The 26,998-nt window shown below is 45.5% G+C and overlaps 1 protein-coding gene across 1 annotated transcript in view; it reads left to right on the top strand.

Moving 5' to 3' along the window:
- LOC117359722 (chymotrypsinogen A-like) overlaps positions 1–26,998 on the top strand; it is a 51,297-nt gene that overhangs the window by 8,258 nt on the left and 16,041 nt on the right. Inside the window, exons 4-6 of the mRNA XM_033942939.1 lie at positions 1,884–1,965; positions 26,313–26,472; positions 26,575–26,580. Of these exons, the coding sequence (XP_033798830.1) occupies positions 1,884–1,965; positions 26,313–26,472; positions 26,575–26,580 (248 nt within the window). The remainder of the gene's footprint in view (positions 1–1,883; positions 1,966–26,312; positions 26,473–26,574; positions 26,581–26,998) is intronic.

The following is a 26,998-nucleotide window of genomic DNA, read 5'->3' as shown; positions in this document are numbered from 1 at the left end:
TAATTAAGGCACAGGCAAAAGAGTGATCCAGGTAATGCTGGTGGGTTACCATACTCTTATGTTGCGGATAAGACTGAATCTATTTTCTAGTGTGAGCATGGTAAGTAGCACACAAACAAAAAAAGCCAGCCTGGAGGGGAACAAAAAATCCATTTCATTCAACTTTCCTCTGCAGCCTTTTTGGAAGTTGTATTAATCCAGGAGAAAACTAAATGAGCCCTTTCCATGGTCAAAGTAAATCAGCACTTCATCCAGTCATCACAGTAACATACGCTTACTGTGAAAAGCTGGCTAAGTACTCCAGGAACGTGTTTAAAGATACCAACAGCAACGGTAATAAAAGGAGTACAACTTTTATTCCAAATATCATAATAGAACCAAACAGAAAGCAATGAAAACAATTGAGCCAAGAAAGAGAAACAGAGAAACACGATGGCAGATAAAGGCCAAATGGCCCATCCTGTCTGCCTATCTGCAGTAACCATTATCTCTTCCCCTCTCTAAGAAATTCCACATGCCTATCCCACACTTTCTTAAATTCAGACACAGTCTCTGTCTCTACCACCTCTACCGGGAGACTGTTCCATGCATCTACCACCCTTTTTGTAAAAAAAAGTAATTCCTTAGATTGCTCCTGAGCCTATCATTTCTTAACTTCATCCTATGCCCTCTCATTCCAGAGCTTCCTTTCAAATGAGAATTGACTCATGCACATTTAGGCCACACTAGTTTTTTTAGCCCGTTACATTAACGGGTGCTAGAATAGATGTGTAAACTTAGGAATTTCTTTCTTTCTTTCTGTTTTTCTCTCTGCCCCCTGTCTGTCTTTTTTCTTTCTGTCTCTCTCCCCCTGTCTGTCTTCCCTTCTCCCTTACTTTTACCTCCCCCTGTCCAGCAGCACCCCTTCCCTGCTCCCTCTGTCCAGGAGTAGCCCTTCTCCATTCCTTTTACCTCCCCCCTGTCCAGTAGTACCCCTTCTCCCTTACCTGCTCACTGTCCAGCATCCGCTAGGTTGGGCAGCCTCGGGGATTTTGCTAGGCCGGCCCACCTCGCATTATCGAAGTGGGTTGGCCTAGCAAATGCCCCGCGGATGCTGCCGCTGCTGGTCCGGGGGTGAGAAGGAGAGGCGTCATCAGATGTCAGCTGACGTCAGAGATCGGGGCAGGAACATTGCTGGAGAAACCGCCTCATGCATTGCAAACCACCGAAGGCTCCTTCTGTGCATGCGGCGACATGGAGCCACAGATCACAGATCAGGGATCATGGCCACATGGAGTTTCAACTGTGCACGCATGCTAAGGGTTTTATTATAGCAGATAGGTATTTAAACATCTACCTACGTGGCGTAAATGTGCATGAGTGGATATTTCAAGTAATCTTGCTAATTGTACTGCTTTAAATGATTAACAAGTCTCAATGCGCTGCCCATTAAAAATACAGAGGCACCACCAGTGTGGAGCTATAAGTGGTTACTGGAAAAAACAAAAAGAAATGAACAAACTTTTAAAAATCTAAAAAATAGATTAGATTTCTGGAGTTAGCAGCCATGTATTTAATATGTTTTATCCTGTTTGATACATTTCACTATAGACTTGTTTTAGAATATCTTGTTCTTCTTCTCTCTCTTATTTTGGCAAAACTTGTAAAACCTCTGTCTCCATCACTTCATTCTCTGTTTCCGACTGTTAAGCTTTCAAAATAAAGCCCACCTACTGACTCAAAACACCTCTAGTCCTAAATAAGAACTACCATTCCAGTAAGAAATGGTGTAAGAATCTGGAAACCCCTCATTATCAATAGTTTGGTAACCACTGAGTTACTCAGAGTTTATAAATTAAAAGCCAAGTCCCACACTACTTACAGCATTGTTTGCTCTGTTGCAGGCCAAACTCTGACGTTGTTGTCATTGGAGAGCATGACCGAAGCTCAGACAAGGAGCAGCTGCAGATCATCGCAATTGAAGCGGTGAGTCACATGGACATGTACGTTACTTCAATCTCCCATTAAATTCAGAAAAGCCCTTCAGGGCTTTCAGAACTGACTTATACGGTGCACCTACTGCTCGAGGATATACACCATTAGAAAGACCTTCAGGGATAGAATGGTGTCTAAAGAATGCAGCCTGCCCAACAAAAAAAACTACACACGTGCACATAATCAAATCCAATAATTTGCAGCTATGAGAAACTTAAGACAAGTTTGAAAATTCTTCAATAGAACACAATTCTGGCTCTTAGTTCAATCCCTAGTCCTAGGTCTCGTAGACTATTGCAACATTCTCTACCTTCCCTGCCCATCAAAAATGATAAAACAACTACAAACAATCCAAAACACAGCACTGAGACATATATTCATTGAGGAAACACGACCACATCACAGAGTCATACCTCAACTCACACTGGCTTCCAATTCTGGCAAGAATACTATTCAAATTTTACTGTCTACTATTTAAAACCATAAACGGCAACAGCCCAACCTACCTGAACAACCGCCTCATCCAAACTACATCTTCTAGACACAGGAAAACCCACACTCGCTTCACGTACCCTCCAATCAAAGAAGTCAAACGGATAAAACTATATGATGGCCTCCTAGCCACACAAGCAGCAAAACTCGACAACCAAATCTCCAATCTACTAATTATGACCCTAGACTACAAAACATTCAGAAAAGAAGTAAAGATGCTACTTTTCAAGAAATTCCTGCAAACGACTTAATACCACTAGCTCCTTCCACTTCCCAATACCTTCCTGATTCCCCAAAGCAACCTAATCTACTCTTTATCTCCTCTAGAAATTACCAGATACTTCTTGTAATATGTTCTTTGTAATTCTTTTGTAATTCGCCTTGAACCGCAAGGCAATGGCGGAATAGAAATCTCTAATGTAATGTAATGTAATAACTCCCACACACTAAAAAGTCTCCAGGCGCTGGATTGCAATCCCAGATTATGATCTTTCTGCTTGCCTCTAGTTATCAATTCTCTTATAGGCAGGAGGCAACACGAGTCACTTACGTATGTATTTCCAGCATTTACACAGATAAAATTTGCTAAGTGGTCAAATTTTATCTGCAAAAGAAGGGGCCAGCATCGAGGAAGGGCAAAGGAGGAGCTGCCACTTATATATTTAGTGGCAATACTGATTACTACCTTCTAGAAACAGAACAACACTATGGGGTGGTCTATGCCACAAGGGAGGTCCTACCTCCCACAGGAATGGACCTGGGTACCACAAAAACCAGGTTGTACTAAACATATAAGTTATGCATTTAAACTTATGCCCATCTTAAAAGTGGTTGCTGATCATGTGTCAATCATGTGACAGTGCCATTTAGTGAATCGCACCTCTGGCAAAGATAGACGCCAGAAATGTAGGCCAGGGTTTTCAAGGCCTACATTTCTGGCACCTACTTTTGATGTGAATCATACTTGCATTAGCCATGCCTACAGTGGCATTAGGAGTCCTTAGGTGCCTCTGGAGGTGCAATTTCAGCACTCTTTTATTAGGCGCCAGTGCTTTTTAAGTAGCATTTTAAACTGCATTTTTTTTCACTTAACTTATGCACCTACTGACTCCTAAGTTAAGGTAAACGTGACCATTTATTTTTTTCATCAAAACAGGACATCTATTAATATTCAGCCCCGCCCCCAATCCCACCCTAGCCCCGCCCCCATTTTCATCCATTCATTTTTCATGCATCAGGTTTCAAGTTTTTTTATTTTTGATATACCGTCTATCAAAATACATGTCTAGATGGTATACATTATTTTAAAAAATTATAGGAAACAGTTAAAATAAGTAAATAAAAACAATAATTTATCAGATATTAAAAATACACACAATATCTTATTAATTCATAATGGTAAACATAAAATTAAAAAAAAACCACAAAGCACACTTATACACAGAGAAAATGTTAATTATCATTTACGAGTTTTGGGGTTTTTTCAAAGATGTCAAAGCAGATTACTTTAAAATATGCAATGTTACCTCAGTAACTATAGAAAAATAGACAAATATAGTGCAAAATATAGACAGCAGATATAAATTCTCAAAACGGACACATTTTGATCACTAAATTTAAAATAAAATCATTTTTCCTACCTTTGTTGTCTGGTGATTTCATGAGTCTCTGGTTGCACTTCTTTCTGACTGTGCATCCAATCTTTCTTTCTTTCGCATCCAACATTTCTTTCACAATCCAGCCCCATCCCCTTTGGGTCCAGGTCTCTCTCTCTTTTACCTCTGTTACCCTCCCCAGATCCAGTGTCAGTTCTCATTTGTACCTTTGTTCCAGGTCTCCCTCTCTCTCCCTCCTCTGTTATGATCTTAAATCACCCTGTTCTTCCCCAGGGTCTCTCCCCCCTCTGTTTGAACCTCCCATAGTCCTGCATCCTGCAACCCTTTGGTTCAGGCCTTTCTCTCTCTAGTCTTTCTAATCTGCTTACAAACCCCCCCCCCTTTCTCTGCCTCTTTCTCGCATCCCTTCCGCCCTCCCTCCCTCGCAGCAGATTTTAGCATATTTCTTTCCTCCTTTTCTTCCCTCAGATCTGGTATCTGTCTCCTTCCTCTTTTCCTCCTCCCAGGTCTGGTATCTGTCTCCTCCCTTTCCCCCCTGCTCAGCCATCTCTCTCTGCTCCCTTCCTCTTGTTCTTCCCTGCTCTTCCTTTTCAATTTATTTTCTGCCTCTGTCTAAATTCTTTCTTACTATTCAGTCCTCAATTTCCCTCTTTCATTGTGTCTAACTATAGCTTGCCACCTCTTTCCCTCACTCCAGTATCTAACTCTATCCTATTCCCTCAATCCAGCATGTACCCTTTTTTCTTTCTCCTCTGCACTTCCTTCCAGCGTCTACTCCCCTCTCTCACCCCCTTCCATTCAATTCCTGCCAATCTCCCCACACTTCCATTCAGCATCTGTATCCCCTATCCCCCACACTTCCATTCAGCACTGGTCCCCCTCTCTCTACCCTTTCCATCCAGTGTCTCTACCCTGTTCACCCTCTGTCTCGACCCTCCCATTCACTGCCCTCTCTGCCCTTTCCATCCAGTGTCCGCCCTCTCTCTCTCTTCCATATGGCAATTTCCCTCTTTCTATGTCCCTTCAATAAGCTGTCTGTCCTATGCCCCTTCTCTCCTTTGTACATGATTCATTTCAGCTTCACCCCTCTTCATTTTTCTGTCTCAACCCCTTCCCCTATGCTCTGGCATCTCTCTCTTCTCCTTTCCTTCCTTCCTTCCCACTCAACCCCATGGCCTGGCATCACATCCTTCTCTTCTACCTCTCCCTCTTCCTCCATGCTCTGGCATCTCATCTCCTTCCTTTTCCTCTGGTCTGGCATCTGTCTCCTTAGTTTCCCTTCCCTTATACCATGGCATCTCTCTGCTCTCCTCTTCTATCTCTCCCTCCATCTCCATTATCTGGCATTTTCTCTTCTTTCTTTCTCTCCCTCCCTCCTTCCTTACCCCTGGTCTGGCATCTGTCTTCTTCCCCCTTCATGTGCAAGTGATAGGTAAATTCAGATGCTCAGTTAGAGAGTTGGCCTTAAAGTGCTGGTAAAAAAAATTGAAAAATAAGACTTTAGAAGTGGTCCTTTGAATACTGGCTACACTTGAAGAGAGCCCATAAAATCCTGGCTTTGTAGAATGGTCAGTCACACTGGATGCTAATCATTTTTAATTTTCTTCTTCTTCTCCTTCCTTAAGGTACATAAATAATCCTTACAGGAAGGAGAAAAAGAAAACCCAAAATGATTAGTATCCAGTGTGACTAATTAGAAGTCGACTGCTCGAGTCTTGTACGCTGGGCAGTTACCTGCCGGTTGCTGTGGCCCTTGGGGTGTGGCTGGCAGTCTGCTATCCTCATGAGCTCTCTCTCCGGTCTGGGCCCATCTCCGTTGCTTGATAACCCCAGCGGAGAGGCACTGAGACAGGTAGTGGGCGGGAGATGGGAAAGCGTCCTGCTGTCTCCATAGTAACGGCCCATAAGTGAATTGAACTCAGACCGCGGGGCTCTAACATGGCACACACTGGCTTTCCTTCTCTGAAACAGGAATGACGTAATTTCCAGTTTTGGATGGGAAGGGAAGCCAGCGCGCACAGTGTTAGAGCACCGCGACCTGAGTTCAGTTCGTTTGCAGGCGAGAGGAAAGGGAGGGAGTAGAAGGGAGGGAAGAAGACCTCACCAGACAGTCGGGGGGGGGGCCCTGCCCTTTTTGCTCCCCCCTTAATGCTGGTCCTAGGGCAGGGAGACAGCCCATTCTCCTGCGATCCCCTGTCCCGTTGGCCCCACACACAGCTTCGGGACATTTTGGCATCCCAAAGCTGTGCATGGGGACAACTGGACAGGGGATCTGAAAAAGGGACAGTCCCATTCAAAACGGGATGTATGGTCACCTTTGTTAAGGTGCTGTTTAGAGATTCCGGGCCTAAGCATATAAGTTTTTATCCGTAGATTTTCAGCCACTATAGAAATAGTGGTGGACAGAAAATCCATCTCACTGATCATCTACAATCTGTCTAGCACAGGTCAGACACTTACTTCATTGGCACTACCTTTACCCACCCCAATCCGATCCCCTTCAAGTTAATACCTCCTTTTCTTATTTTGTCCTCCAAGTTACTTACCTCCACCCAATCTGATCTGCCCCAGAAGGTCCACCTACCTAATACCTGAAAGTCAAAAGAGACAGGGCAGGAGAGAGATCTCCCCTCCTCTCTCACCCCGTCTGACTCCAGGTACCAATAAACCGTGGCAGGAATCTTGTGGTACCACCGCTCGGAATCAGCCTTCCATATAGGGACAGCTTAAGAAAAGGGCCCTATAATTCTTATACATAAGATGAATATAACTATAATTATCTAGGATAAGAGTAAAAAGGATGCATATAGTACACATTGCCAGAGCTGTTTAGGATACATGTAAATATAGATTACTTAGTTATAACAGTTAACCATTCTAAGTATGCTATATTTACTCCCTCCTAAATTGGTTAACTGTAATCTTGTGTAAACATAGCATCCACTATAGTAAAACCCTTAGCGTGCATGTGCACTTCAATCTCCATGTGGCCGTGCCGCGCATGCGCAGTGCCTGCCTCAGCTGTTTTCCTGCCTTCTGGCCCGAACTCTAACTCCGGCTGACTTTCTGCCTTCTGACTACGCTGCCGCTGACAGGACGCCACTTCTTCTCACCTCTGGACCAGCAGTGGCAGCAGCCGCGGTTTCATCAAGTAGTCGCGGGGCATTTGCTAGGCCGGCCCACTTTGGAGGTGGACCGGCCTAGCAAAAGTTCCAAGGCTGCCTAGGCTAGTGGATGCTGGACAGGGGAAGCAGGGAAGTGGTTCTGCTGGACAGAGGGGAGGTAAAAGGAAGGGAGAAGGGCTACTGCTGGACAGGGGGAGTAGGGAAGGGGTTCTGCTGGACAGGGGGGAGGTAAAAGGAAGGGAGAAGGGCTACTGCTGGATGGGGGGAGCAGGGAAGGGGTTCTGCTGGACAGAGGGGAGGTAAAAGGAAGGGAGAAGGGCTACTGCTGGATAGGGGGAACAGGGAAGGAGTTCTGCTGGACAGGGGGGAGGTAAAAGGAAGGGAGAAGGGCTACCGCTGGACAGGGGGAGCAGGGAAGGGGTGCTTCTGGACGGGGGGAGGTAAAAGAAAGGGAGAAAGGCTACTATTGGACAGGGGGAGCAGGGAAATGGTACTGCTGGACAGTGGGGAGGTAAAAAGAAGAGAGAAGGGCTACTGCTGGACAGGGGGAGCAGGAAGCAAAGAAAGAAAGAAAGGCATCAGTGCCCCATTGTGCTAAAAGTTTACACATATATTCTAGCATCCGTTAATTTAACGGGCTTAAACACTAGTACATATATAATAGTCTATTAATGCAAATGCATACATGATACCCTAACCAAGCAGCTAGGATAGGGGTAGGGAACTCCGGTCCTCGAGAGCCGTATTCCAGTCGGGTTTTCAGGATTTCCCCAATGAATATGCATTGAAAGCAGTGTATGCAAATAGATCTCATGCATATTCATTGGGGAAATCCTGAAAACCCGACTGGAATACGGCTCTCGAGGACCGGAGTTCCCTACCCCTCAGCTAGGAGGTCAACAACAATCACAGTAGAATTCATCTGAATCTGTATTTAAAATCCATTACAGATATCTTTGAAAATCACTCGGAATTAACTCACCAGTCTTTAGTAGCAATATAGAAGCTTCCAATAAAGAGAAAGATACCAAAGGAAGTTCCATCCAAAACTAAAGGAACCTACATTCTGGCATGCAGAAATTCATGCATGTGTACACAATCTACTTGTACGTCTATACCGGGGGGGGGGGGGAGAAAAAATCCTCTTCCTGTCCATCTGACTTGAAAATTTGGTGTAAATAGGATCTCATACAGTGGCATAGTAAGAGGAGGATCCACTCCGGACATAGTCTTGGTAAGGGCTCCAGCACCCGTACTCCTCTCCGGCCCCCCCTGCTCCTACTCTACCCCCTGCCTTGCACGTGCACCCCTTCCCTCATACCTTTTAATTTTCCCTGCGTGAGCAGCTTTATGAACTTGTTGCCTGCGTTGGTGTTGCCTCTCTCTGACCTCACTTCTGGGCCCTGTGCCTAGGAAGTGATGTCAGAAGGATATCAGATGTGGGCAGAAAGTTCATGATGTCGCTCGTGCCTGGAAAATTAAAAAGATACACAGGAAGGGAATGGGGGCATGTAGGGGGAGGGGATGGGAAGTAGCAGGGCTGGAGAAGAGGTCAGGGGAGGGGCACCACTGCCCCAGGCGCCACTCACCCTCACTATGCCACTGAGCTCATAAGTTTTCTTTTTCTTTGGAAAGTAGATTGAAAAAAGGTATTGTATACAGTGCTTATAAACTTTATAATGTGAGGCTTGCTGGTGTAGGACCCCTCATGGGCACTCTTTGCTCTGTCGGAAGGCCAGGAGTACATACTTCAGGGGAGGCAGCACACTCAGACTCAGTACTGCAGCCTTTGAGATTCAGGGATTGGACCCCACCCACACTCCACCCATATCCTTGGTCCCCTTCTCATCCTCTGTACCCTTTTAGTGCTTCTTTCTCTTTCTCCCTTCCTCCAACCCTCTTCCCCTACAGATGCTTCTCTCTATATCTCTCCTTCCAACCCCCCTCTCCTGTGGGTGCTTCTTTCTTCTTTCTCTCTCCTTCAAACCCCTAACCCACCTCCTCTGCGGGTGCCCCTCTGTCTCTTTGCAACCTCCTTTCTTGCTGTTTTTGCTTCTCCCCTCCCATCCAGCACTCCCCCAATCCATGCTCTTTTTTCCAGCTCTCTCTCCATCCATGCTGTTTTTCCAGCCCCTCCAAGCTGTTTCTCTCTCCCTTCCTCCATGTTGTTTCTCCAGCCTTCTTCATGCTTTCTACAGCCCCCTCCCTCCCTATGCTGATAACAGCTTTACTGAACAATGTTTATCAAACATTTCCATTGACACCTCTTCAGGTTTTTTTTTTACTGAAAAGCAGGGACTCCTCATGGCCATGCACTGCTGAACTCACTGAATTAGATTGGCACTTCTCTGAGGACCCCCTTCAGTTAACCCTTATGTCTGCAACCTTAGTATTATCAACTAGACTCTGTAACCTTAGTATTATCAGCTAGACTCTGTAGTTTTTTGAACAACTTTTTTTTAATAACTTGAAGAATAAACCCCAGATACATGACCCCACCCTGTTCTGCCTCTAGCTGCACCCCATTCCACCCTAGCCCCACCCAGTTCTGACCTCAGCCCCACCCCCAGAAACCTCCTCTTTTCTTCTCCGACAAGCTTCGGCCACGTCTGGAGGGCCTGGAGCATGTGCAGATGTGTATGACATCATCCATGCATGCTCTGATGTGTGTGATGTCATCCACACATGCTCAGAGGCCCTTCAGATACAGCTGGAGCTCATCAGGACTTTCCAAAACATGGACAAACTGCTGGGTTTTGGAAAGTCAGTCCGAGCACCCAGATAGTCCTCTAAAAAGAAGACATGTCTGGATTTTTCCGGACATCTGGTAACTCTACTCAGCCCCCATTCCTCCCTCCCACAATGCAGTTTTTCAAATCCCCCCCTCTGCTGTTTCCCCAGTCCCCTCTCTTCCCTCCTCTGACATTGCTTCCTTTCATGAACTCTAGCTCCTGACTGCCCCATCTACCTCATCCCCAGGCCCGGTTGTTTGTACTCTAATCTTCATTCGGTGGAAGCAACGAGCTGAGCTTACTGCTGCCAGCCTGCCCCAGAAGCCACCTCTCTGCAGTGACTTCCTGTTCCGCCTTGAAGAGAGGTGGCTTCTGGGTCAGGCCAGTGGCAGCAGGCTTACCTCATTACTTCTGGCTGTCTGAAGATTAAATTACAGCAGCAGATCCTGGGAAGGAAGTAGGTGGGGGAGTTGGCAGAGCTAGCTAAGCCCGGACAGATTCCACCCCCCCAAAAAAAAAAAAAACAGGGTCCAGGACAGTCCTCTAAAAAGAGGACATGTCCGGGTTTTCCTGGACATCTGGTAACCCTACTCACTCTGCCATTTACTTCCATTTCTACAAACTTACACTTCAGTCAAGATTTTGCTCTGAATTAATAAAGTTTACTGAAAGTCTTTCAGCAGGCAAAATGTGAATCAAATCAATAAGAATACAGAATAAAAAATATAAAATAAGAAAAATTACAGTTCATCTTGCCAGTGGCGTACCAATAGGGGGGCGGGGGGGGGGCGATCCGCCCCGGGTGCACGCCCCACTCCGGGTGCACGCCCTAAGGGGGTGCACAGCCGACCACCCTCCCTATTCTGCCATTGCTCCGTCTCACCACCGCATCCCGGCACCAGCTCCCCCGCAGAGTCACTCCTTAACCCAGCCGGCCGGTAGGTGGAGATAAAAGGTGAGGCGGGCTGGTGGGCGGGCAAAAAGCACAGAGCTCACAAGACTTCACCTCCGGCGTCAATTCTATCATCGGAGGGTAAGTTCGGGCCAGCCAATCGCTGTCTGGCTGGCCGGCAACTTCCTCCCCATTAGAACTGACCCTGGAAGTGAAGACTTTTGTGGGCCCGACGCTTGTACGCACCGGGCCTGGCTCGGGGGAGGAGCAGGGAGAAATCGGCTGCTGGCTTGGGGGTGAGAGTAGGGAAAAAATCGTGGAAGTGGAGAAATCGGCACGATGGCTTTGTGGGGGCTAGGGGAAGAGAGAAAGAAAGGCAGAGATAAAGAGGGGGGCCAGGGGGAGAGAAAAAGGAAGGCAAAAATAAAGAGGGGGACCAGGGGGAGAGAAAAAGAAAGGCAGAAAGAAAGAGGGGGGCCAGGGGAGAGAGAAAGAAAGAGGGGGGCCAGGGGGAGAGAGAAAGAAAAGCAGAAATAAAGAGGGGGGGCCAAGGGGAGAGAGAAAGGCAGAAATAAAGAGGGGGGCCAGGGGGAGAAAAAAAAGAAAGAGGGGGGGGGCCAGGAGGAGAAAGAAGAAGGACCAGAAGAAGGACCAGAGACTCATGAAATCACCAGACAAAAAGGTAGGAAAAATGATTTTATTTTCAATTTAGTGATCAAAATGTGTCCGTTTTGAGAATTTATATCTGCTGTCTATATTTTGCACTATGGCCCCCTTTTACTAAACTGCAATAGCGGTTTTTAGCGCAGGGAGCCTATAAGTGTCCAGAGCAGCGCTGGACATTCAGCGCAGCTCCCTGCACTAAAAACTGCTATTGTGGTTTAGTAAAAAGGGAGGGGGTATATTTGTCTATTTTTGTATGGTTGTTACTGAGGTGACAGTGCATAGAGTCATCTGCCTTGACCTCTTTGAAAAAACCCCAGAATATAAATGATAATTAACATTTTCTCAGCGTACAGTGTGCTTTGTGTTTTTTTTTTATTTTATTGTTGGTAGATCATTTTGACTTGGTCATTTTAAAAGTAGCTCGCAAGCCCAAAAAGTGTGGGCATCCCTGAGCTAGAGCGTTGAAGCTGCGTGTGGCTGCCGTAAAGGTCATCTCTGACACAACCGGAAGTTGCATCAGAGACAACCTTTACAGCAGCCATATGCAACTACAATGCTCCGGCTGCTGTAAGAAGGCAGTTTAGACATCGCCGGCCACAGGCAGGGAGGTTTGTCGGACCGGGCCTGTTGTCCTGGGGGGGGGGGCGGCATTGTAGATCTTGTTGCCAAAATTGGAAAGGTGAGGAAGGAAGAAAGATGGGCCTGTGGTGGATGGAGAGATTGAGAGAAGGGGGCAGATGATGGAAGTGGGTAGAAAGGGGAGAGAGAAGAGGTCAGATGATGGAAGTGGGGAGAAGGGAGAGCAAATGCTGAATGGAAGTGGAGAAAGAGAACACATACTGGATGGAAAGAGGGATAAAGAAAAAGGACATATGCTGGATGGGGGAAGAAGATAGAGTTAGTGAGATAGTGGAGGGGTGAAGGAAAGGGGTGGCATGCTGTGGGTAGACATAGTGAAAAGAGGGAAACTGAGGACTGCATAGTAAGAAAGAATTTAATTTAAACGGAGGCAGAAAATAAAGAAGGAAGACCAGAGAAGGAAAGGGAAGAGAGAGAGGAGAGAGAGATGCCAGAGAACGGGGAAGGAGACAGAGATATCAGATCTGAGTGGAGGAAATGAGAAGAGAGAGATGCTAAAAACCACAGGGGGGAGGGAAAGAGAGATGAAAGGAGAAAGATGTCAGACCATGAGGGAACAGAGGGAAGATGATGGATGCCAGACCAAAGGGGGGGGGGTCTAGAGGAGAGATGGAAGGGGGAGGCAAACAGTTTCTGGCAGGGGCATGGAAGGAGAGAAGATGCCATATAGGGAGGGGCAAAGAGATTGCAGACAGTGGATGGAAGGAAGACAGTAACAAGAAGATGAGGAAAGCAGAAACCAGAGAAGACAAAGGTAGAACAAAAATTTTCTATTTATTTATTGCTTTAGGAGACATATGTCACTGTTTCTGTGGTGTTGCATTTTATGCAGAGTCCAGCTTCTTGCTGGTTCAGTTTAACCTTTGTCTATGTATTTCTATTTTATCCCCCCTTTTACAAAACTGTGGAGCGTTTTTTAGCGCCAGCCGTAGTGGTAGCAGCTCTGATGCTCAGAATTCTATGAGCGTCAGAGCTGTTACCACCGTGGCTAAAATCCACATTACAGTTTTGTAAAAGGGGGAGGGGTTAGTTTGTGATGACATATTCCATACTAGGCGAAGGTGTTTTCTGTGTTCTGTGTGTTTGAAAGACATGGTTTTCTGTTAGGATTGACAGTGTAGGATTGATCTGTACTAGTCTGGCTTGTTTAGTTTTACAATGGGTGTATTGATGTTGTACTGCTCACTGCAGTATGTAAGATGCTGCCTTTTCCTAGGTACTTGTGTGACATGTGGCTTGTTACTAAAAATCAAGTTTTTCGTACAGATGGGGGGAGGGGGGGAATGCCAAAAAATGATGGGCCCCGGGTGTCACATATGCTAGGTACGCCACTGCATCTTGTCTCTTTCTCCTTTATCCATGGGTAGAGAAAAGCTCCTCTTCTCCTTTTATTGGTATTCTCCTCCTAAGTTATAGACTCCATCATACAGTGAAACCTTGGTTTGCGAGCATAATTCATTCTGGAAGCATGCTTGTAATCCAAAGCACTCGTATATCAAAGCAAATTTCCCCATAGGAAATAATGGAAACTCAGATGATTTTGTTTCACAACCAATAATACTGTACTCTATTGTATAAAATACAGTGCGAAAGATATGTTCACTTGTACAGCGCGCTAGAACTGCGGGTGAATTGGGTGTGATGCTTTTATTAAGCTCAGCCATGCTTAGCATGAGATGTGCGGATGTTGTGTGCGCTTGAGCTCGATCTTGGGAGGGTAACCCTCTTTGTGTGCACTTTACCATGGTCGGTCAACAGTCACAAAGTGTGTGAGATTGTCAAAAGGTATTGGCCTATGTTACAAGTGCATCCCAATTTTGCGTTCAGCTGTGCTCAACGATGCAATGCATGTATATTGTGTGTACTTGACGTGACGCGCATATACGTGCTTGTACTGCAAGACAATGCTCATTTATCGAGTTAAAATCTAATAAAATGTTTTGCTTGTCTTGCAAAACCTTTGCACACCCCGTTACTCACTAGCCAAGGTCTGACTGTAATTGCCTTTTGAGTTATTTTGGTACCTTTACTAAGGCAAGTTGCCTTTTTGTTTGTGTTGTTTATATGCACTGTATAGACATATATAAAGACAGTCCCTGCTCCCATTGTTTACAATCTAGTTAAGATAAACATACATGATAAACATGAGCTTCTAGGATAGACATGTCAAACTCTGGCCCGCCTAACAATTCCTGCCGTCACCGAGATTTGGCCCACCGTTCCTTCCCTCCCTCCATCAGGTACAGCGCATCTCCACCAATGTTAAAAGGAGCCGCTTCGAATTTGGAGCCCTGCCATCAACGTAGCACGTTCCCTCTGCCGCAGTCCCATACATCAAAGGAGGGGCAGGACCAAGGCAGAGGGAACGTGTTACGGTAGCGGCAGGGCTCCGATTTTGACGCAGCTCCTTTTAACATTGGTGGAGCTGAGCTGCACCTTATGAAGGGAGGGAAGGAATGGTGTTGCGCGCTGTTGGGCCACTCTTTGGCCTCAGGCCCTCTCCTACCTCATTATCTGTGCATTGTAGATGCTCCCTCCTGTCTCAGATCACTGGGGGGAGGTGCCTGTCTTCAGCTGCCGGGATGGAAGGAGGGAAGAAGAAAGAAGGGGCCCTGGCAAGCGAGTTATCAGAAGACAACCAGAGCCTGGGATCCCAACATGATCTGAATAATGACCAGTCAACAAAAGGTAGGAAAAATAATTTTATTTTCTGTTTTGTGATTACAATATGGCAGATTTGAAATGTGTATCCTGCCAGAGCTGATGTTAGACAGCAGGCATGGACTAGGACCTAAAAAAGAGAGGAAAAGTCTTTTTTATTTGTTTTTTTTACATCACAGAGCTGGCATGGGGCTGGAGAGGTTGTAACCCTATACTTCTACTAAGACTAAGGGGTCATTTTATTAAGGTGCAGATTTAATGCATGCTAAATCAGTTAGCATACCTTAATAAAAGGACCCCTAAGTATCTTAATAAAAAAATTTGGCCCGCGACAGCCTATGTTTTAGATTTCGGCCCCTTATGTGATTGAGTTTGACACCCCTGTTCTAGGAGAATGTGTTCTAGAGATGTGGTCAGAATGGAAAAGCAAGCTCAAAAAGGTGATGCCTCAACAGTGGTGTAGTAAGGGGGAGGCAGCGGATGGTCTACCCCGAGCGCGGTCTTGGTAAGGGCACCAGCACCCGACCTCCTCTCTGCTCCTTCCCTCCCCCTCCACGCGTGCGCCCCTTCGCTCATACTTTTTTAATTTTCCCTGCACAAGCAGCATTACGAACTTGCTGCCCGCGTTGGTGTCGCCTTTCTCTGACGTCACTTCCGGGCCCCATGCCTAGGAAGTGACATCAGAGAGATAGCCAACATGACAGAAGCAGCAAGTTTGTGATGTTACGCGTGCCTGGAAAATTAAAAAGGTACTCAGGAAGGGAGCACGCACATGGCAGGAGGGGGGAAGGGAAGGAGTACAACACACTTTCACTATGCCACTGTAACTCAGTACTGAGCAGTGACAATAAGTAGCTTTTTAATTTACCTGCTGCTGAAGTTTAAGAAAAATAAGATATCCAGTATCTGTATCCAGATACTGACTGGTGATGCAGATGGATGTCATGGTGACCTTAAATATTACCTCAGTTAAGGTAGGACTTTTCATTTTTTAAAAAACAACTCTTTCCTCTCTGTCAAAGAAAGAAGGAGGAATAATAGTTTGCTTATTTATGTAATATATAAGGAGAGAAATGTTGCAATCTGGTTTGAAGATTTATAGTATGTATGTGATTTCTTTATAAGAAAAATCATTTATAGATAGTATTAAAATATTTTAGGTTTCTTGTACAAAGCTGCACAGCAAACACTCCATTAATTCCCTATGGATGTCAGAGCGATTACTGCAGCAGCCACTAGGTTATTTTTGTTTAAATATATTTATTGATTTTCAAATCATATAATCAAGAATACCTTGTACAGAAAGCAAATTAGCAATTCTACATAAAGCAAGAAACATTCCAATAACATTAAATCATGTATTAACTAAAATGCTCAAGTCCTCAAATTTGGATCCAAGATTTCTTATAAAATAAAACAAAGATAGAAGAATTGAACTTAATGTACACTCTTTCATAAAGTTAGCTGGAAGGCTGATTGCTGGGATTAACCAATAGTCATAGAGCTTATGATTTTTCTACCTCCAATCGGGAGAGCGCTAAAAAAGAAGTCAACTGATTAGGCTCAAAGAAAACATATTTAACTGATCGGTGATGCACTATACATTTACAAGGGTGTCGCAAATAAAAAGTAGCACCCAAAGATATAACACCTGGCTTCAACAAAAGAAATTCACGACGACGCTTTTGCGTCTCTCGTGATAAATCAGGAAATACCTGCACTTTACAACCCATAAATTCTTTCTGTCTATTTTTAAAGAACAGTTTTAACAACCATACTTTATCAATAGAGAGAGCTACTGTTATAATCAAAGTGCTCGATTCTACAACCTCTTTATCTGATTTTTCCAATAACTCTGATACATCCAATAGTCCTTGATCCGACGGCTTTTTTGGTAATTTAATCTTATTAGGTAAATAATAGACTCGTGATAAAGGAGGTAATGAATCTTCTGAGGCCCCCAAAACTTCAAGAAAATATCTTTTAAACATTTCTCTAGGAGGTGTCAGTGGAAGCCTAGGAAAATTAATGATTCTTAAGTTATTGTATCTGGAGTTGTTTTCTAAGTTCTCCATCTTTCTTCTAAGATTGATATTGTCTTTCATTAAAGTTTCCTGTAATTGTTTGGATGATTTAATGTCCTGTTCAAGCTTTTGAACAGAGGAATTAGAGGCAGTCATATCATTTTTCAGTTCTTTAAGTTCAGTAGAATGTTGAGATAATTTCCCCTCAATTAACTGAAGTTTGGGACTTATGGTCTTCACTAGTCCGGCCATAAGATCCCATAGTGAGTCCAGAGTTACTTCTGAGGGTTTTTCCAGAGAAATTATAGGTAAAGAAATGTCATAGTGCTCACCGTCCAGTTGAATGACTTGTCGCTGTCCCTGAAGGTTAACTCGCCTCTCAGATGATTCCCCCTCAGCTTCTTCAAAGGAGCTCATATCCATAGGAGCTCCTGTCAGCAGGCTCTGTGATGGACTACTTGCCTCAGGGGAAGACAAGACCCCGACCTCCGGGGTTACCTTACCCCTTGGAGAGCTGCTTAGCTGAGGTTGCGGGGGCGGCGCCCTAACGTCGGGGCTCAAAGATGTCTCCAATCCCGGAGGAATCTCCACGGCCTCACTGACGCCGCTACTCCTCTGCGGGCCTCCCTCCGACGCCGAAAAAATGCCCTGCATCCGTCTGATGAGTTCCCCGATGTCACCAGCCGCGGGGGTGGCTGTGGGCCGCGAGGCACCAGCGGCACTACGGCCCCTCCGTTTAGGCATCGGGTAAGTAATTAACCGCTTGAAAATTATTAGAAGAAAAATCCTCAGAGCGGCATCTCAGCGCGTCCAGCCTGACGCCATCTTGGATCCTTCCTTCCTGTGCCACTAGGTTATTTTTAAGAAAAATTATTATGAAGGTGTAAAAAGATTTTCGTTAAATTCCATTAAAGTAATGATCATGTTTCACAACTAGGAACACTAACCATGAATTCCTAAATGTTCAAAATTTGTTTCACATTCCCTTTCTTTTTGAATAAATCAGCTAAATTTTTACATTAAGGAAATATGTAGAAATAAATCCAAAAACAAACAAAATAAGATAATACTTTTTTATTGGACTAAATGCATTCCCCCCTCCCCCCCAACAGTGTCAGTAACAGCTTCGATGCTTATAGAATTCCTTTGAGCATAGGAGCTGTTACTGACATGGCCAGCGATAAAAACTGCGCTATGTTTTTGTAAAAGGGGGTTTATGATTAGCTTTTGAAGGTAACCCCCTTCTTTTTCTGATCTGAAGAAGGGAGGTTACTTTTGAAAGTTTTCAGGGCGCCAACCACTAGGTCTTTTTCTAGACCTTCCTGCAGGAAGGGGAGCACCATAGATATCAATGTCGAGTTCAGGTCCTCACTCCTCTAAGTGCACCAATCTTGGAAGCACTTTCAGGTTTTCATATATGCAACTAGAGTTGCTTTCTTCCTAAATCTTAGGGTGGAGACCACATTGTCTCAATAGCCTTTACACACTAGCGCCAAACGCTCAAGAGCCATGCCATAAGATCAAAGTATTCTGGATCATGCAGGGCAATTGGGCCCTGAATGAGCAGTCAGGGATGACATGGAAGTCTGAGACCTTTGTCCCTTTGCAGATGGACCAAGGTCTGCATACCAAAGTCGCCCTGGCCAGTCTGGTGCTACTAGAATCATCAGCCCTTGGTGCATCGTGAAGTCTACTTTTTTTAGGCCACGGAGAGAAGACGTAAAGAAATCCTGCCTTTGGCCAATATTGCACCAGGGTATCCAGGCCTTTGCTTCCTGGCTCATATCTTCAACTGAAGAATGGAGTTGCCTTCTTATTAGCTGCCATTGCCATCAGGTCAAATGTCAGGCACCCCCACTGCCTCACAATGCAGGTGAAGGCTTACTGAGACAGTGACCATTCTCCTGGATCTAGGGTCTTCCAGCTGAGGAAATCCGCTTGCTCATTGTCCACTCCTACCCAGGGCAGAATTAACCAATAGGCCAAGTAGGCACGTGCCTAGGGCCCAAAATGATCAGGGGGGCCTGATGAAGGAGGGCATCAACATTGTTTTTTTCCAAATGGCGATGGGCCCCTCCAACATCGATCGGCAATGCGGGCACCCACCTGGATCAGCAAAGCGGGTCCCACCCCTATTGGCAACGCAGCCCCCCCCCCCCATCGATGGAAAGTAAGACAAGCAAAAAACCCGGGTAAGAAAGGCAATGGGAACTGTAATTGTGCAAGCGGTGCTGCTTGCCCAAAGCTTTCCTCTGACACAGCTTCCTGTTTCTGCCTGGGCGCATGGTGGGGTGGGGTGGGGCGGGGCAGGGCAGTGGGCCCAGTGTACTTATGTGCCTAGTGGCCCTCGACGAATTAATCCTGCCCTGCTCCTACCACATGTGCTTCTGAGAGTGTCCAAGAGATGGACCTCCAACCATCGAAACAGCATCTGTGCTTCCAAGCTTAGAGTAGCACTCCTGGTTCCTCCCTGGCAATTGACATAGGCTATTGCCATTGCATTGTCTGAAAAAACTCATACCGCTGTGCTCTGCAGTGCACTCCTGAACCTCTGAAGCATCGGGCAGATGACTCGGAGTCCCATGCAGTTGATTGATCACTTCCTCTGAGAAGGAGACCAGAGTCCTTGAACCGGACACCCTTTGCAATGTGTCCCCTGTACCTAGCTATCCATCATTAGGATCATCCATGCCGAGATGCGAAGTGGAATTCCTCTGGTTAGAGACTGAGGCTCCAACCACCAGGCTAGACTGTGGCATTTGTCTATTATCCAAGGCAGCTGCTACTGGATGCAAATCCCACTGTGGACACCAGTGGGTGAGAAGCACATCCTGAAGTGGATGCAAGTGCATAGTCACAACTATTGATCCCAGTAACTATAATTTGGATTCCTCTTTTCCACATTGATCACTTTGCACTTGCTCATATTAAGGGGTAAATTCTATATGTAGTACGTTGAGTTGTGCGTGCAAACCCAATTTATGCATGTAACTTAATTGAATACAAAATAGCCAATTAGTGTTGATAACTGACATCCTTACAAACAAATATTAGCACTATTTGGATATTAAAAGTTACTCACATAAATGGAGGTGCAAGATCCACACCTAAATTTTATACACTAAACTAAACTAAACTAAACCTTAGGTTTGTATACCGCACCATCTCCGCGTGCGCAGAGCTCGGCACGGTTTACAGAGGTTGAGAGGAAAGGAACTACAAGGAAAGGATATAGGAGAGGGACTGAGGAGATAGAGGGGGACAGGATACTAGAGCACGGGAGGTGATTAGGTTTTTGAAAAGAGCCAAGTTTTCAAGTGTTTGCGGAAGGATTGGAAGGAGCTAGAATTTCTGAGCGGGGATGAAAGGTTGTTCCAGAGTTCTGTGGTTCTAAAGGGGAGGGATGTTCCAAGTTTTCCTGCGCGGGATATACCTTTTATAGAAGGGAAAGATAGTTTCAGTTTTTGGGAGGATCTAGTCGAGAGCGGGTTTGAGGAGTTCCAGAAGAGTGGGATAACAGGAGGAAGGACGCCATGTAGAATCTTGAAGGCTATGCAGGCACATTTATAGAGGACTCTGGAGTAAACTGGGAGCCAGTGAAGCTTGGAGAGGAGTGGGGAAACGTGGTCGAACTTGCCTTTTGCGAAAATAAGCTTGGCCGCGGCGTTTTGAATTAGCTGAAGTCTATGGAGGTTTTTCTTTGTTAGGCTTATATAGATGGAGTTGCAGTAGTCCAGTCTAGAAAGAATGGTGGATTGAACGAGGATGGCGAAATGAGAATGATGAAAGCAGGATCTTACTTTCCTCAACATATGGAGGCTAAAGAAGCATTTTTTTACTAGGGAGTTGAGGTGATCATTGAAGGAGAGAGAGGAATCTAAGATGATGCCAAGGACTTTGCTTGAAAACTCAAGCTGAAGAGTGGGGCCGGAAGATAGAGGGATGGAGGTGGGTAAATGGTCTAAGGTTGGGCCGAGCCAAAGTAGTTTGGTTTTGGACTCATTCAGTTTCATTTGTACAGATTGGGCCCAGGATTGGAGGTTCGTAATACATGTGGAAATGTTCTCAGCGAGGTTCGAGAGGTTCGAGTCGGTTTCGAGGAGGATGAGGATGTCATCGGCGTAGGAGTAGAGAGTTTCTAGTGGGGATAAATGAAGGAGTTTCAGAGAGGACATGTAGATGTTGAAAAGGATAGGGGAGAGGGGTGAGCCTTGAAGGACTCCACATTTTGGCTTCCAGGCGGGGGATGAGGAACCGTTTGTGTTAACGGTGTAGGAGCGGAAGCGTAGGAATTTCGAGAACCAATCCAGAACTGTGGAGCTTATGCCTATTTCGGAGAGTTGGAAGATTAGGATGTCGTGGTGAACGACATCGAAGGCTGCGGAGAGGTCGAATTGAAGAAGAACAGCAAATTTGTTGCGAGAATGGAGTTGTTGCACCTTAGAGATTAGTGAGGCCAAGAGGGATTCGGTGCTAAAGTTGGGTCTGAAGCCGAATTGGTGGGGTAGGAGGATAGAGAATCGTTCTAGGTAGGATGAGAGTTGGGTGGATATGATGGATTCTAATAGCTTGGTTAGGAGAGGGATATTTGCTATAGGACGGTAATTTGATGGAATGGAGGGATCGAGGTCGGCCTTTTTCAGTAGAGGGGACAGTGAAATGTGTCCCATGTCGGGGGAGAAAAGGCCTGATGTTAGGGCAGAGTTTATAAGTTCGGTGAGGGAAGCGATGGCCTGTGCAGGGATATTCTCGAATAGGTAGGAGGGGAAAGGATCCAAAATGCACTTGCAAGTTTTTAGTTTGAGGCAGAGTTTGGAGACTTGCGGTTCAGAGACAAGCTCGAAGGTGGTCCAGGATCTATCTGCAGGAATGGATACCGGTAAGGTAGAGTTGGGAACAGTAGAGGTCAGGGAATTGTAGGAGACTGAGGGGGGGAAGGAGCATCTTAGGGTGGTAATCTTTTCATTAAAGAAATTTGCAAGGGCCTCGGCTGATAGAGATGGCGGAAGCAAAGACGGGTCTTTTTTTATAGTTAGGGAGCGCCAGATGTTGAACAGCGCACTGATCTGGTTGTTGGATCTGGAGATCTTGTCTCCAAAGAAGTTTTTCCTGGCTTTTTTTAATGTTGAATTGTAAAATTTAATATTAGCCCTCCAGGTCTGTCTATCAGAGGGGGATTTGGATTTTTTTCCATTTGCGCTCCAAAGCGCGACACTTCTGTTTCAATTCTCTGTGAAGGGGTAGGTACCAGGGGGCCTTTCGGGGATAGGAGATGGTTTTGGTGGTTAATGGAGCAAGGGAGTGGTAGGTGGACTCTGAGAGGATGGTCCAGTTGTGCCAATGTGATTCGGGGTCTATAGGTCTAGGGTTGGAGGAGAGTTTGTTGAGAAATTTGGACCAGAATAGGTTGCTCGAGGTTTTTTTGCGGTAGGTTATGGAATGAGAGGAGTGGGGTGGGGAGTCAAGATGTGACATGAAGACGGGGAGACAGGTAGTCCCTAAGAAGTGGTCTGACCAAGGGACTTGTTCCCAGCGAGTGTCGTCGGTTGAGGTTTTGAAGGTGGTAAGATCAATGAAGGTGGTGAAGTCTAGAGTATGCCCTTTTTCGTGGGTTTGGGATGGGGTGGGTGAGGGGAAGCCAAGAGAGGTAAGGAAGTTGTTGAATTCGGATGTATCATTGTTATTTGTGTCGTCGAGGTGGAGATTGATATCACCAACAATCAGAAGTCTTTGGAATTTAAGGAAGGCATTTGTTATGGTCTCATAGACGAGATTTGAAGATTTTGCCCAAGGGGTGGGTGGCCGGTATAGTAATAGGATGCCCAATGGGTGGGTGCGGAGTTCATCATTGACTGAAGCAAGCAAATATTCTAGAGAAGGATGGGTGCCCGTCTCAAGGAGCTGGACGTCGAAGAAAGATTTGTAGAGGAGTGCCAGGCCACCTCCTTTTCGATTGGGTCTGGGGGAAAAGAGGCCTTGGTAACCGTGGGGGAGGAGTTCGTTTTGTGTGAATAGGTCGTCTTTGGCGATCCATGTTTCTGTGATGCACAGAAATCCAGGGTCGAGCTCGTCTAGAGGGTCTTTCAAGATTTGGGTCTTGTTGCACGCGGATCTGGCGTTGCAATAAAGTGTCGGGACTGGGGTGAGAGAGTCCGGGATAGTGTTGAGAGGATTGGCAGGGGGTAGGGGCTTTAGGGAATCTTGGTTGACTTTTTGGGGGGTTTTCTTGGGAGGGGAATTTCTGGTGCGTATCAGTGTGGGGATTCTGAGTCCGGGGCAGATGATATTGGTGTTAGCGGGGTCGAGTAGGTTGGGGGAGGGAGGTTTCAGACAGAGGGAAGGATAGAGGGGTGAGCAGAGTAGGAGGAGAAGGATCCAGAAGGATGGATTCATGGTGGGGTGGTTGGTGTGTGAGAGTCTGCAGCAAGGGGGAGTAGAGTTGGGGTTGAGGAAGGAGCAGGGGAACTTGAATTGAGCTTACTAAGTACGGGGCCGAGAGAGGGGAGGAGAGCCTTTTTTTTTTTTTTTTTTTAATATATATATATATATTATTTTTTGGGGGGGGACTAAAGGGGCTAGTGAGGACAATTGGCGGCTAAGCGCTTTCCGTGTGGTGCCTAGAGCGGAGAGACTTGGGGCAATAAATGGGTAATAGGGGGATTGCACAGTTAAGATATATAAGTAGCCCAGGATGTGCTAGGGGAATGGGGCAACTGAAGTGAGAGACTGGTAAAAGAACCTTTGGCAGAGAGTACAGTATGGTGCAGAAACTGAGCAAAAAACTGGTAAAAGTTTGGCATCAAAACAGGAGCAAATACAATAATAAAATATGGTACAGAAAACAGGGGTATAAACAATGGTAAACTTTGACAACGGGCAGAATCCGGGTTGGGTAAGGGGAGCTGAGAGTTTGGAGGTCTTCAGTGGACCTTGATAGGTGGGGTGAGGCAGAGAGGAGCCAGAGCTTGCTAGTACAGTCTTGCAGGGGCTTCGGCAGCTCTTGGGTGGGCTGTGGGGCAAAGTTCCTAGTGAGAAGCAGGTCCGCACGCTCCTGCAGGAGTGGCGTCGGGTGGAGGAAGGAGGAACAAGATGGAGAAGGCTTCCTCCTTCCTCTGCCTTGGAGGCGCTGGAGCGGAGAAAAAAGGGAAACACAATTTTACACTCAAAGAATAGTTAAGCTCTGGAACGCATTGCCAGAGGTTGTGGTAAAAGCGGATAGCGTAGCTGGTTTTAAGAAAGGTTTGCACAAATTCCTGGAGGAAAAGTGCATAGTCCGTTATTAAGACATGGGGGAAGTCTCTGCTTGCCCTGGATCGGTAACATGGAATGTTGCTACTCTTTGGGTTTTGGCCAGGTATTAGAGACCTGGATTGGCCACCGTGAACGGGCTACTGGACTTGATGGACCATTGGTCTGACCCAGTAAGGCTATTCTTATGTTCCAAAAAGGGGGGCATACAAATGGGAGGGTCATGGACAGATCAGGGGTGTTTCTAGAATCTATGCACATAATTGTAGAATAAGGGGGATCTGCACCTCATTTAGGTGTGAAGATTTGAATCACATTTCAGTTGGTGCATATATAGAACCTGGCATCAGAGCACATTTTATGGCACCCAATTTTTGGGTGCAATTTACAGAAGTGAGTCTTAAATATATGAAATAATGTTAGTAGAAAGTTTTGAGATTCTCTCTTCAATTATTTGCTCGATAAGAGCCAAAAGGAACATACAGTATTTAGTTTATCCTTTCAGGACCTTCTTAAGGGGATGAGCCGGGTGAGACGCTGGCTCAGGCATCAGTGCTCAAGTGTGCCAAAATCCTGCCTCACTGGCACATCCTTCACAGCAGTGAGACCGTGTTTCTTTGCTCTCGCAAGAGTTGCTTCAGAATGGCACAAGCCCTTGAGCTGGCCGTTGCATTTCTGTTAGCACTGGGTGACAGTTATTTGAAACAGAGAACAAGGTCTAAGCAGTGCTTTATGAGGGTAATTTTGCAAAGCTTTTTCCACACAGAAAAGGAATTTCATATATGTAAAGTATAGTAAGGGGGTGCAGAGGGCAGACCGCCCCGGGTGCATTCTTGGTAGAGGGCACATGCATATCTTTTCCTCTCTGCCCCCATCCTTCCCTACCCCTCCCCTGTCACGTACACGCCTTCCCTTCCCCCTCTGCCTCTAACTCTTCACCAGTGCGAGCCACCCTATTGCTCGGGCCGGCCTCAGCTCTTCCCCCTCTGACGTCACTTCCTGTCCCAGAAAGGCAGTACAGTATATCAAACTCATGACCTTTTACCTCTTTAAAAACCTTGCTGTATTAAACAATATATTAAGTAAATATATCAAATCAAACTCCCAATTAGGGCTGAGAGCAGTTTTAAAACTGATGAAATTACTCTTGTAATGACTCAGTACGCTGGGGAAACTCTCCTTCATGGGTCACAAATAATTTTCAAAAGCTATGATTTAACAGTGAGGGGGAGGGAAAAGAGACGGAATCTTAAAATTCCAAAGCAACAGCAAACCTCTGTTCTATTTTTCTCCAGTATGGTACTGTATACTAGGGGTGTGCAGTGCAAACATTTTCATTCTGCTTAATGTCATGTGTCCTTTCTAGGAATTTTCTTTCTTTCTTTTTATTTTTTGTTTCAAAGCAAAGACAAAAAGGATGCACCCTATTTTCAAAACAGTGTATGTGCACAGTCTTGAGAAAAAAATGTATAGTTACACAGTGTACACTGTTTCTGACACAGGGATAAAACCAACATTTTGGATTATTTTCCTGTCATTTTTGCCTATAAATGACTTGAAACGTCATTTCAAATGAATGTACATCCCTAGTGCATACCAACAATGACCAACCCTGTGACGCACAACCTTTCTTCCCGTGAAGATGACTATCCTAGTCCTGATCTGGATGTCCTGTGCATTTTTGATGCTTCCTTCAACACACTCTTCCACACTGACTAACCATCCTCTGTGGCAAACACCACAGCTCAATGTTCTATCTCAGTAGTTCCCAAACCTGGTCCTGGAGAAACTCCAGCCAGTCAGGTTTTCTAGATTTCCACAATGAATATTCATGAGACAGATTCTCTCTCATGAATATTCATTGTGGATATCCTGAAAATAGCATTGGCTGGAGTGTTTCCAGGAGCAGGTTTGGGAGCCACTATTCTATCTAATCCAGGGATTCTCAACCCAGCCCTAGGGATGCATCCAGCCAGTCAGGTTTTCAGAATATCCACAATGACTATGCATGAGATAATTGAGTATGCATTGCCTCAGTTGTATGCAAATCTGTCTCATGCATTATTCATTGTGGATATCCTGAAAACCAGATTGACTTTGCTTGTCATGAAGACAGGGTTGAGAACTCCTGAGCTAATCCCACTATCAGCTTCACCTTGGGCTCTGCTAGTCAAAAAGCTGCAGTTACTGATCATACCAGAGTTAAATGGAGTGGTTTCTTTTTTATTTGTTTATTTAACTAGGTCTTTGTCCATCCTGAATGGAATGGGATTGGGTCCACAGATGTAACTCTGGTGAAGCTGGTTTCTCCAATTCAGTTCAATCAGCGTGCATCTCCCGTCTGCTTGGCTACTGAGGATAATTTTCCAGCAGGAACACAGCTTGTCACCACCGGCTGGGGGCGTGATAAACTCAATTGTATGTACAGTTTATGATATAATATGCATAACTAGTTGTCAACCAGTTCCAATTATATTAGACCATTCTACATGGGAAATATTAAAGGAACAGGTATTTTTGTATGGAGTACTTAGACAGTTCTGCCGAGCAGCAAACCTCATTCTTTAATAACTTCTACCTTAAAGACATAGGGCTCCTTTTACGAAGCTGCGTAAGGGCATTAACGCGTAGAATAGCACACGTTACATTGCAGTGCACGCTAGACGCTAATGCCAGCATTGAGCTGGCATTAGTTCTAGCCACGTAGTGCATGGTGTAGCACACGGTAATATCCTGCGTGTGCTAAAAATGCTAGCACACCTTAGTAAGAGGAGCCCATAGAAACATGATGGCAGATAAAGACCAAATGGCCCATCCAGTCTGCCCATCCACAGTAACCATTATCTCTTCCGCTTTCTAAGAGATCCCACGCTTTCTTGAATTCAGTTATAGTCTCTGTCTCAACCACCTCTTCCATGAGACTGTTCCA

Source organism: Geotrypetes seraphini, chromosome 4 (assembly GCF_902459505.1).
Source record: "Geotrypetes seraphini chromosome 4, aGeoSer1.1, whole genome shotgun sequence".
NCBI classification, from domain to species: Eukaryota; Metazoa; Chordata; class Amphibia; order Gymnophiona; family Dermophiidae; genus Geotrypetes; species Geotrypetes seraphini.
This window is presented reverse-complemented; position numbering and strand designations above follow the sequence as displayed.